Here is a 12,500-nt window from a genome sequence, read left to right as displayed (position 1 = left end):
CACTCCGGCCTCCTGTAAGAAGGTGGAGATGGACCGGACCGTCATGCCCTGCGGCACCGTGGTCACCACCGTCACCGCGGTGAAGAGCAAGCCGGGGCGGCCCCTCCCCCCCGGGCTCGTCACAGGTACTGCAGCGCCGCCGTTATTGGACGACCCGGCGCAGGTGATTCAGAGCGCCCGTGTCCCCCCCAGATCTCGCCCACAAAGCCGCGGCCCACAGACCCAAGCTGTGGGAGCGCCGCCGCGTCTCCGAGCAGCCCTCGATGGCGGGGGCCCCCGTCAGCAAGGCCCTGTCCTCGTCGGACACCGAGCTGATGATGCTCAACGGCGCCGACCCGGTGGCCGAGGCCGCCATCAGGCAGCTCCACCAGTCCGCCAAGCAGAAGCTGAAGTCGCCGGTGAAGAAGAGCACCATCATCATCTCTGGCATCGCTAAAGTAAGGACGAGTACACGGACGCGTACTCCCGGGCGTACCGGGGGGGGGGGGGGGGGGGGTGTTCTGCTACCAGATTCTCCTGATGGCGTCGGGCTGGGCTCGCAGCCCCGGCGTGGAGACGTCTGATTGGACGTCCAACGTGTGCGCGTTCCCGCAGGCCCCCGTGTCTCCGGATGACGAGCTGTCTCTGATGGCGGGCTACGCCGCAGCGATGGACGCCTCGATGTCGGAGAGCAGCTCGACTCAGGACGAGACCGCGGCCGCCGCGTCGGGGGCCAGCGGCCCCCTGGAGGAGTCCCCGACGGGCCCCAGCGGAACCGGAACCGGAACCGGCCAGCCTGCGGGGGACTGGGAGAGCCAGGCCGGAGAGGAAGTGGACCAGATGTCTCTGTCCGTGTGCGTGTCTGACGGGAGCTGCAAGAAGAGCAGAGGTAAGAGGTCACCGCGGCAACGCGCCCCGCCCCTCGGAGTGACCGTGGGGATGGCGATTGAACTGGTTTCCCCGGGGCCATCCCAGAAGTCCAGGCGGGGGCTGCTGTGGCTGTTTCGTGGCCGTCTGCTTCTCCTCAGCCTGTTTTGTCTTCTTTCTCGTTTCGTTTCCGTCTTAGAGGGAGGCGGAGCTCAGAACGCGCTGAGTCGGCACGAGTAAGTCTCTGCTGTAGTGATCGATCGATCGGTCGGGGCGACCAGCGGCCCCCGACCTTTTTCCTGCCGCGGACCGGGGGGGGGGGGGGGGGGTGTAATTAAATAAAAAAAGAGGAATATAATCTTAAACACTTGCAATAACTATTAAACAAGTATTACACCAATATCTACTCACCATAAATTGTAAATAATTACTTCTGTCCTTTATGGTCACGTTTTTTGTTTCATAAATTCCACATTCTTGTTTTTTAATCCAGGGTTCTTGGTCTCTCTATGTGCCGAAGCAGTTTTGAACCCTTCATTGCATATTTAATGAAGGTAATCAACTGTTGATAAACCCGAGTTTTAAGTCTTAGTCCTGGTTTCTCTTCTTGGAGGTCGTTTCCTCCTCTTCTTCCTCTTCCTCTTCTTCCTCCTCAGTTGGACTTTTCTCCTTAGGAAAGAAGCTCTCCAAAGACGTTTTTAAAATTTATTTTTGCTAGTTCACGGCTGTTTTTTTTTTTTTTAGCAACATGTCCATAGGCGAATGTTACGTTGGAGAAAATCCGGTCGTTTTTCAAAATAAAACACCTTTTAGACCAGGGGTGGGCAAACCTTTTGACCCGCGGGCCACAATGGGTTCTAAAATTTGACAGAGGGGCCGGACCAAAAACAGATGGATGGAGTATTTGTGTGCGCTAATATAAATGACACATGAAAGCTATTGCATTAAAGGATTTGGCCTTTTACAGGTAGCATTACAGGGAAAAGGTCAAATGAATGAGGTTTAATTATAATACAATTATATTTCATGATATAATTTGGACAAGTTTGGCGGGCCGGATTAAAAAGACCAACGGGCCGCATATGGCCCCCGGGCCTGGGTTTGCCCATGCCTGTTTTAGACGCTAATAATCGATACAACGGAAATGGTATAAATGAGTGATTCTTTCTGTGCGGCCCGGTAACAAATGCCTCACGGACCGGTACCGGGCTGCAGCCCGGTGGTTGGGGACCGCTGCAGTAGACGACAGTTTCAGCTCATTGACGATCGATTACCGTATTGGCCCGAATATAACACGATGTTTTTTGCATTGAAATTAGGCTGAAAAAGTCGGGTCGTGTTATATTCGGGGTCTAGACATTATACCCATTCTGAACACTAGATGGCGCCAGATATCGTTACAACTAATGGTGAACTGAACACCCCAGGCCAAAGCGAACGCCTATCATTATTTTATTGCAATGTTTTTCCTTATTCATATGTGGTGAGATGTGTCTGTGTGGATGTGTGTGTGTGTGTGTGTGTGTGTGCACGCGTCCAGCTGGGGCGTGTCCCGCCGGAGCGAGCGAGTGTGTGTGAGAGATAAAGAGAGAGAGCGCGCAGAGCAGCAGCAGAGAGAACTCTGAGACAGAGATATGCGAGCGATATGAGGAAACTGAGTTTTGTTTAACAGTGCAAGTAAAATAAAGCAGCTTCAGTGATTCAGCACGTCTGGCCGGCGTCCATCTTGTGTTGCTGCGCTTCAGCCGTCATCCCCAGCGTGAAGTCTGGAAGTTAACCCCTGAGGCGCTGGAGAACAACAATCCCCCCAGTTAGACTTCACTTTGATGGTTCATGCAGTTATTGCAATTTTGTTGTTTTATCAGTAGATTGGTTTATTTACATTTTAAAAACCAGAAGCCATTCATTTACAAATGTGATTGCGCTTTAGTTCACATATTTAAATGTTCAGATATTAAGATGTGAGACAGTTTTTGCATGATTTGAATGTGGCAAAATAACATGCTTTTTCTCTCGAATTTATTGTTATAATCATTTGTTTCAGATGTACTGTAATTTTCTGTATAAAAATTGAAATTGGTGTTCAAAAAGTATTTTCTCAAACTCGAGTCTTGAAAAAGAGGGGGTCGTATTATATCCGGGATCGTGTTATATTCGGGCCAATACGGTAGCTGCCAGCGCACTCTATTTTAGAACGTATTTATATTTACATGTTTGCTTGTTTGTGGCGATAGAAAAATGACTTCGTGCTCTGATAGATTTCTTTCTCTCGTCATTCGTCGCCTAATAAATTGACTCATTGTTGTTTCCCCCCCCCCCCCCCCTGGCGCGGTGGTCAGCGGTGGTCAGCGGTGCGTCCGTGGTCCTCGCCCGATGCCGCGCTCTGAAATGTTTCCTCTCCTCCGTTTCTCCGCTGCAGGCAGCTTCCTCCAGAAGAGCGCCAGGCTGTTCTTCCGGCGGCGCCACCAGCGCAAGGACCCGGGGATGAGCCAGTCCCACAATGACCTGGCCTACCTGGAGTCCCCGGCCGGCGTGGAGCGGGCCAGCCGGACGGCCACGCTCAGCCGCATGCTCAGCCGCAAGGGCAGGAGCAAGAGCAAAGCCAACGGCGCCGCCTCCACGGGGACGCCGCACGCGTGACGCCCCGGCCCCGCCCACAACGACCGGCGCCACCTGCACCGCAAACATGGCTGACCTGCATGACCCATCAGGACCGGAGAGAAGAGCGCCGTTTGTAGGATTTGCACAATAAGTGCGACGACGGGAGCGACTCTCGGCAGAGATCGGCGTCGGCACTTTTTCTTCTGTTTTAGAGGGAGACGGAAACGCGACTACTTTGTGACACTAATACTATGAAATATGGAAATTATACCCTTAATTTAAAGCGCTTGTACTTTCATTTGAACTAGAACAAAAGATGGGAACAGCAGCTGTATGCAACGTGCGTATAAATACTTCAGGATCCCCGGGACACGGCTCATGTCCAAGAAAGGACACGTGTGGCGTGCAGAGGTCGGCGGTGACGCCGTGGCTAACGGATTAGCTGGAGGTGAATGTTTACGCCTCTGCACGGCGTTTGCAGCTTCCTTGTGGGCTCCTCCTGTACACTACTGTTATCAGAGGGCTTGTTATGTAAAGGGGGGCGGACTGTACCTTTAACCCGGGCGGGGGGGGGGGTCACCCCGCCGTACGGAAACCACGACCAACACTTGTTTTTAAATCCTTGAGTGGAAAAGACGATTTTAACGCTGATTGTTTCTGTTTTAAAACACAAGGAGGGGTGAGCAGCTTCTTTCTCCATCCAGCCGATTCTATTTTCTCCTTTCGAAGCGGCTTGAAGACGTTTCTTCACGTTAACTCCGTGTTCCTCTCGCTGCCTGCTCCGAGAGACGATGCGGCGCAGACGGAACTCACCGATGGCCTTACATTTATTCAGAGGACGCTGTCGCGGGCCGGCTCGACGCTCGGTGCGACGCGCTGCTTCCCGAGGCGTCTCGGCTGTTTCCGAGGGACGGGAGCGGCGGCGTGTTTCTGCAGCCGAGCAGCCTCTACGCACGTATCTGTTACCGGAGGAGAGAATTATCATTAGAAGTTACACACGACAGGACTGCAGACCAGTGTGTGGGGAATTAGTGACATCCACTGGCGCGATCGAGCGTTGCAGCCAAGCTCCCCTGGTGTCACTATTCACGGTTCCACGGATCATTCATTTCCAACCATCGGCCCGTTGGACTCGAGGCTGCTGGTTTTCCGTTGACGCGCCTCGACCCTCCACACCGGACCCTAACCGGTACCGGGCAGAGCGGCGCTCCCTCCTCATCACCGGCTCTCTGCAGTCTGTCGCATGTTTCTAAATCTGGAATCCTCAAAGTCAGAGAAACGGGTTGAGCTTCAGCCCGTTGGTCCAGAAGCCTGCTAATATCGGCTGCTGTTATGCAATCAATCAATCAATCAATCAATCAATCCGTCTGTTGAATAAACCTGCTTCCTGGTGTTTGTGATTGGCCCCTGTCTGACTGACCGGTCGTTTCCCTGCAGGGACTTTAACTTCTACGCTTATTAGTTTGGGGTTGTTTTGTTGTTTTTTCCATTTTCAACAATAAATATTAGTTGAATAAAGAATATTTTGTTGCTGCTGCTTTTTATTATTTTACATATTCTTAATCAGAGGTTTACCAGTTCCTCACACTGCAGCTAATTATGATCATTTAATTACTATAGTAAAGTTTAACAACTACAAGAAGATGCAGGTGGAAGGTGTTATTTAAATTAAAAAAACAATTATTACGCGTAAACGAGTTGTTTTATTACCGTAAAAAATGGAAGAAATCATCAAACGGAGCTACAACTCACCGTGAATACAATACTTTAAAGCGGGAGGAAAGGAGGGCTTCACTATTTCTTCATTTCACACGGTGAATATGATATTTACCCAGTAGCACTATATATATATATCTGCCCCTGAATAAACCCCATTTATAATTCTGAAGTGTGTTTCTGTAACTTTTGGCAGGATTGGGAGATGCTGGTGAGGCGGATCCACGCCTCGTCTCTGCAGTCATCGTGACGCAACCCTGACTTCGGAACCCGACTAATCAGTCTATTGTTGCATTGTTTTTCAGAGATCTTACAATCACCAATCAATATCTTCGGTCATGTTGGCACAGATCTATTATAAAGCAGGAAGCTTTGAATCGAATGGAGTAATGGAGATGGGCGTCCACATCACCGACGACCTGTCCTGGTCTGCAAACACCACGGCGGTGGTGAAGAAGGCCCAGCAGCGACTCCACTTCCTGAGGGTGCTCAGGAGGAACCACCTGGAGGAGAAGCTGCTGGTGGCCTTCTACAGAGCCCCCTGGAGAGCATCCTGGGTACTGCATCACGGTGTGGTACTGCATCCTGGGTACTGCATCATGGTGTGGTACTGCAACACGGTGTGGTACTGCATCACTGTGAGGTACTGCATCACGGTGTGGTACTGCATCACCGTGAGGTACTGCATCCTGGGTACTGCATCATGGTGTGGTACTGCAACACGGTGTGGTACTGCATCACTGTGAGGTACTGCATCACGGTGTGGTACTGCATCACTGTGAGGTACTGCATCCTGGCGTACTGCATCACGGTGTGGTACTGCATCACGGCGTGGTACTGCATCACGGTGTAGTACTGCATCATGGTGTAGTACTGCATCATGGTGTAGTACTGCATCATGGTGTAGTACTGCATCACGGTGTAGTACTGCATCATGGTGTAGTACTGCATCATGGTGTAGTACTGCATCACGGTGTAGTACTGCATCATGGTGTAGTACTGCATCACTGTGAGGTACTGCATCACTGTGAGGTACTGCATCACCGTGAGGTACTGCATCCTGGCGTACTGCATCACGGTGTAGTACTGCATCACGGTGTAGTACTGCATCACGGCGTGGTACTGCATCACGGTGTAGTACTGCATCATGGCGTGGTACTGCATCATGTGTAGTACTGCATCACGGTGTAGTACTGCATCATGGCGTGGTACTGCATCATGTGTAGTACTGCATCACGGCGTGGTACTGCATCATGGTGTAGTACTGCATCATGGTGTGGTACTGCATCATGGTGTGGTACTGCATCATGGTGTAGTACTGCATCATGGTGTACTGCATCATGGCGTAGTACTGCATCACGGTGTAGTACTGCATCATGGTGTAGTACTGCATCATGGTGTAGTACTGCATCATGGCGTACTGCATCATGGCGTAGTACTGCATCACGGTGTGGTACTGCATCATGGTGTAGTACTGCATCATGGTGTGGTACTGCATCATGGTGTAGTACTGCATCATGGTGTAGTACTGCATCATGGTGTACTGCATCATGGCGTAGTACTGCATCACGGTGTAGTACTGCATCATGGTGTACTGCATCATGGTGTAGTACTGCATCATGGTGTAGTACTGCATCATGGTGTAGTACTGCATCATGGCGTACTGCATCATGGCGTAGTACTGCATCACGGTGTGGTACTGCATCATGGTGTAGTACTGCATCACGGTGTGGTACTGCATCACGGCGTGGTACTGCATCACGGTGAGGTACTGCATCCTGGCGTACTGCATCACTGTGAGGTACTGCATCACGGTGTGGTACTGCATCACCGTGAGGTACTGCATCACGGCGTGGTACTGCATCATGGTGTAGTACTGCATCATGGTGTGGTACTGCATCATGGTGTGGTACTGCATCATGGTGTGGTACTGCATCATGGTGTAGTACTGCATCACGGTGTAGTACTGCATCATGGTGTAGTACTGCATCATGGTGTGGTACTGCATCATGGTGTGGTACTGCATCATGGTGTGGTACTGCATCATGGCGTGGTACTGCATCATGTGTAGTACTGCATCATGGTGTGGTACTGCATCATGGTGTAGTACTGCATCATGGTGTGGTACTGCATCATGTGTAGTACTGCATCATGTGTAGTACTGCATCATGGTGTGGTACTGCATCATGTGTAGTACTGCATCATGGCGTGGTACTGCATCATGTGTAGTACTGCATCATGGTGTGGTACTGCATCATGGTGTAGTACTGCATCATGGTGTAGTACTGCATCATGGTGTAGTACTGCATCATGTGTAGTACTGCATCATGGTGTAGTACTGCATCATGGTGTAGTACTGCATCATGGTGTAGTACTGCATCATGTGTAGTACTGCATCATGGTGTAGTACTGCATCATGTGTAGTACTGCATCATGGTGTGGTACTGCATCATGGTGTAGTACTGCATCATGGTGTAGTACTGCATCATGTGTAGTACTGCATCATGGTGTAGTACTGCATCATGTGTAGTACTGCATCATGGTGTAGTACTGCATCATGGTGTGGTACTGCATCATGGCGTGGTACTGCATCATGTGTAGTACTGCATCATGGTGTAGTACTGCATCATGTGTAGTACTGCATCATGGTGTAGTACTGCATCATGGTGTGGTACTGCATCACTGTGAGGTACTGCATCCTGGCGTACTGCATCACGGTGTGGTACTGCATCACGGTGTAGTACTGCATCATGGCGTGGTACTGCATCATGTGTAGTACTGCATCATGGTGTAGTACTGCATCATGTGTAGTACTGCATCATGGTGTAGTACTGCATCATGGTGTGGTACGCCGCGTGCTCAGCAGCGGAGAGGAAAACCCTGCAGAGAGTGATCAACACAGCCCAGAAGATCGCCGGCTGCTCTCTGATATTATTATGTCGTACTACGCACCGGACGGAGCAGCGCTCCTAATCTCTTTGTATATCCACTATGCAAAGACAATAACGGCTTTCTATTCTATTCTTTCTATTCTATTCTATTTCTAAAGGGAAAGGGATCGCTGTACAAAGATTGTTTTTTTCTCTGAGAGAACAATCAAGATTTTATTTAAGCACAAAGTCTGCATATCTGAGGAAGTTACCTTCAGATCTACAACAGATAAAATGTTCCTTTGGTGCCAGTCAGTTCTAAACACTGATTTTCTATTATTAACTGTTTTTACTCTATTATTCCGTAAAGTTGAATTTTATTGGTAAATATCATTTTCCAAAACGGAAGAACCTGTTTATGAAAATGTGGGCATCTTGTTCACATCAAAATCACATTTCAAAATAAAATAAAATCCCGGAAACTGATCTCGTGCTTGTTTGCGTCGCCTCGTGTCCGTCCCCTCTCGGCCTACAGTCCCCACAATGCACCTGGGCGCGTTCCGCTTCCGTACTTGCGCCGTTTCTGGAGCGGATTGGAACCCGGAGTCAGGATTCGGTAAATGAAGGGTCCCTTGCAGCAAAGGTAACGCGTTTAACCTCAGGCCCGGGTGGGCTTCCGAAAAAAATAGTGACGCAGGCGTGACGTCAGGCTGCAGCCGGGTCGTCCGGTTCGCGCGGCGGTCTCCGTCGCCGCCTCCGCGGCAGGCTGCTCGTCGGTAAGCGGCATCGACTCCGGTTTGGCGGTCCTCGTCTCCGGTCCATCCGCCATGCCGACTGTTCTTTGTTACATCGCAACCGATCCGAGCTCAGATCGGACGGAGTTAAACCCGGCTGGAGTTTCGGGAGCCGCGCAAATCCCGGATCGCGCCTCCCGTTCAGACCGAACACGCTGCGCGTCCGGTTCCAGCGCGGCGGGACGGGACGGGTTATGTTTGTTTACGTGACTCCCGGGGGGGCGCGGGGGGGTCTGATGAACCCCCGCGTTAAAGCGGGGGCAGGCTGGAACTTCTTTAAAGTAGATCTTCGTGTGGAGGACACTTTGACCCGCGAATAATATGACGTCACTATTCTCTGTCTGCAGGCCGCTGTGATGGCTGAGCAGACGCCAGATGAGGTCATCTGTGAGTGTCTCCTGATGATGATGATGATGATGGTGTCAGACTGGTAACAGGTGTGTGTGCGTGTGTGCGTGCGTGTGTGTGTGTGTGTGTGCGTGTGTGTGTGTGTGTGTGTGTGTGTGTGTGTCACAGGGTGTGAGGACTGTGGTCAGTACCATGACTCAGAATGTCCCGAGCTGGGACCCCTGGTGACCGTCCAGGACTCCTTCGTCCTCAGCCGGGCCCGGTGAGTGTCCACAGTACCCCCCCCCCCCCCCCCCCCGGAAATAGACAGAAAGATGTCTTTGAAGCTTTCCCACTTTATTGCATCAAAAGACACGCGGACATTCCTCAGAGACAGAATGGACCTAAAACATGAAAAGTCCCCAAACATCAAAAGACACGAGGACATTCCTGAGACAGAATGGACCTAAAACATGAAAAGTCCCCAAACATCAAAAGACACAAGGACATTCCTCAGAGACAGTCTGCGTACTTTGAGTACGCCGTGTGACATGCTAACATGCTAACGTGCTAACATGCTAACGCGCTAAGGAAGTCATGCTATACTTTAGCCGTTACTCCGTCCTGACTGCGCTGTCGCCCCCGCCCTGTATCAGGTCGTCCCTGCCCAGCAGCTTGGAGATCCGGCAGGTGGCCGATGGACAGGACGGGGTCTTCGTCCTCCGCCGGCTGGTCAAGAGGACACGATTTGGACCGTTTGAGGCTAAGAGGGTCCCCCGGCTGGAGCAGGAAGGGGCGTTCCCTCTCAAGGTGCAGCCTGATGAATGGTTCTATAAATCGCTCCTTCTGTCCTTCCACGTTCTTTTCTTCTCTCCCCCCCCCCCCCCCGCCCCCCCCCCGACGTGCAGATCTTCCAGAGGGAGGGGCTGCTGGTGTCTTTGGACTCAGCAGCGAGGACGACTGCAACTGGATGATGCTGGTACGACCCGCCACCGAGCCCCAGCACCAGAATCTGACGGCCTACCAGCAGGACGACGACCTTTACTTCAACACGTCCCGGGTACGACCCGTCGGGGCCCCGCCCCCCCGCGTCCTCCGGGACGTCCGGCGTGGCGTGAGCCTTCCTCTCTGCCGGTTTTCCAGGACGTGCTTCCAGGAGCGGAGCTGAGGGTCTGGTACGGAGCGTTCTACGCCAAGAGGATGGAGAAGCCGATGCTCCGAGCCCCGCAGCCGGGGGGCCCCCCAGCAGGTAGAGCTGTGGGGGGGGGGGGGGGGGGGGGGGCATGTTGGTCTTTTGAGCTGCGTCTTACAGTCTTGTCTCCGTCCCCAGATGTCTCGTCTTCCTCCGCTACAGCAGAGACTTCTGAGAAACCAGCGGCCCACACGCCTCCGGCGCCGGAAGGAGCAGGTCATTGAGGGAGGGGCTGGTGTTAAGCTTTGCTTTGAAGTGCATTATTTGAGGATCCCCCCCCCCCCCCCCCGAAAAACATCCGACATTTACTGGAACGCTGTGTTCACAGGCGACGTGTTGGTCCCCACGAGGAGAAGACGGGAACGGAGCTCCCGGTGGACCCCGGCGAGGGGCGGGGGGCCCCCGCGGCAGCTCAGCGGGGGCCCAGGAGAAGGCCGGGCCGGGGAAGGAGAGCGAAGGGACGAAGGCCTGGGGCTGCAGCGAGCAAGAACCGAGGTGAGGAAGAGGAGTCAACATCCCCTCTGACCTGATCCCGGTTAGTCAGACGCAGAACGATTCAGAGGTTTATGTCCTCCTGTCCAGCCGTAGGGGACGTGTCCTGTCCAGCCATAGGGGACGTGTCCAGTCCAGCTGTAGGGGACGTGTCCTGTCCAGCCATAGGGGACGTGTCCAGTCCAGCTGTAGGGGACGTGTGCTGTCCAGCCGTAGGGGACGTGTCCTGTCCAGTTGTAGGGGACGTGTGCTGTCCAGCCGTAGGGGACGTGTGCTGTCCAGCTGTAGAGGACGTGTCCTGTCCAGCCGTAGGGGATGTCCTGTCCAGCTGTAGGGGACGTGTGCTGTCCAGCTGTAGGGGATGTGTCCTGTCCAGCCGTAGGGGACGTGTCCTGTCCAGCCGTAGGAGACGTGTGGTGTCCAGCTGTAGGGGACGTGTGCTGTCCAGCCGTGGGGGACGTGTCCTGTCCAGCCGTAGGGGACGTGTCCTGTCCAGCTGTTTTTCAGTCCCGTTCCTGACGAGCAGGAGACAAAGTCGAGACATTTAGCTGACGCAGCATCCCGGAGGAATCTTAGCCCATTCCTGTTCCCGTCGCTGCAGCCTCCTAACTCAGATTCCGCCAGAGAGTTTCTGGCGGTTAAAATGACCTTTGACCTCTGACCCGGAGCCGAGCCTCTGTTCGGGAACGTCGTCCGATGACGCCCGAGCTTCATCGTCCCCACATTGTCTTCTGGGATGTTGAACGCAGAAGGTAGTTTCATTTCATGCTAACGTGGCGTCTCTGGTGCGTTCAGACGTGAAGCCCCGGCTGGAGAGGACGGCGCCGGGGACGGCGGCGGCGCAGGTCGGCGGCCTGCCGGGCGCGCCGGAGAGCAGGGCGGCGCTGAAGAGACACAAAAGCAGGGAACACAAGAGGGTTTACCGCTGCTCCCTCTGCAGCAAGGTCTTCCAGAACAGCAGCAACCTCAACCGACACATCCGATCGCACGGTGCGAGGGCCAACCGTCCGTCGCCGAGGAAGCCCGACGTCGGCCGCTTTGGGTGTCGGGTTTTAACGAGAATCTCTTTGTGCGTCGCTTCTCAGGCGACAAACTGTTCAAATGCGATGACTGCGACAAGTTGTTCAGCCGCAAGGAGAGCCTGAAGCAGCACATCTCGTACAAGCACAGCAGGACCACGGTGAGGACGGCGTCCACGGCACGTCCACGCCGCCTGCAGCTCAGTGGGGTTGACCGTCTTCTTCTGTCCGTCCCGCAGCCCGACCAGGAGTTCAAACACAAATGCAACACGTGCGAGAAATGCTTCCGCCTGGACAACGCCTTGAAGTTCCACAACTGCCGGACAGGTAGCGCCGATTTGCGTCCTTCGTCCTCTAGTAGTCCTTCCTGTCCGTCGCCTGTCCCCCTAATCATATTGCATTCCCCCCCCCCCCGTCCAGACGACAAGACGTTCCAGTGCGACATCTGCTCGCGCTTCTTCTCCACCAACAGCAACCTGTCCAAGCACAAGAAGAAGCACGGCGAGAAGCTTTTCTCCTGCGAGGTCTGCAGCAAGATGTTCTACCGCAAAGACGTGATGCAGGAGCACCACCGGAGGCACGGCGTGGGTGAGACAGCCGGGCGTAGCCGCACGTCCCCCGCCGGGGGGGGCGGCGGGGCGTG

General features: G+C 53.4%; 2 protein-coding genes across 2 annotated transcripts in view; both read left to right on the top strand.

Moving 5' to 3' along the window:
- The window catches only part of LOC137900520 (C2 domain-containing protein 2), a 10,698-nt gene extending 5,738 nt beyond the window's left edge, over positions 1-4,960 (top strand). Inside the window, exons 10-13 of the mRNA XM_068744618.1 lie at positions 1-125; positions 193-437; positions 595-868; positions 3,266-4,960. The exon at positions 1-125 is cut by the window's left edge and continues 44 nt beyond it. Of these exons, the coding sequence (XP_068600719.1) occupies positions 1-125; positions 193-437; positions 595-868; positions 3,266-3,486 (865 nt within the window). The 3' untranslated portion in view covers positions 3,487-4,960. The remainder of the gene's footprint in view (positions 126-192; positions 438-594; positions 869-3,265) is intronic.
- Positions 4,961-8,630: 3,670 nt separating this feature from the next.
- The window catches only part of LOC137900180 (PR domain zinc finger protein 15-like), a 5,827-nt gene continuing 1,957 nt past the window's right edge, over positions 8,631-12,500 (top strand). The window contains 13 exon segments of the mRNA XM_068744242.1: positions 8,631-8,676; positions 9,175-9,214; positions 9,344-9,437; positions 9,811-9,964; positions 10,063-10,096; positions 10,099-10,214; positions 10,298-10,403; positions 10,485-10,558; positions 10,697-10,841; positions 11,634-11,828; positions 11,924-12,018; positions 12,097-12,184; positions 12,278-12,445. Of these exon segments, the coding sequence (XP_068600343.1) occupies positions 9,184-9,214; positions 9,344-9,437; positions 9,811-9,964; positions 10,063-10,096; positions 10,099-10,214; positions 10,298-10,403; positions 10,485-10,558; positions 10,697-10,841; positions 11,634-11,828; positions 11,924-12,018; positions 12,097-12,184; positions 12,278-12,445 (1,300 nt within the window). The 5' untranslated portion in view covers positions 8,631-8,676; positions 9,175-9,183.

Source organism: Brachionichthys hirsutus, chromosome 10 (genome assembly GCF_040956055.1).
Source record: "Brachionichthys hirsutus isolate HB-005 chromosome 10, CSIRO-AGI_Bhir_v1, whole genome shotgun sequence".
Taxonomy (NCBI): domain Eukaryota; kingdom Metazoa; phylum Chordata; class Actinopteri; order Lophiiformes; family Brachionichthyidae; genus Brachionichthys; species Brachionichthys hirsutus.
This window is presented reverse-complemented; position numbering and strand designations above follow the sequence as displayed.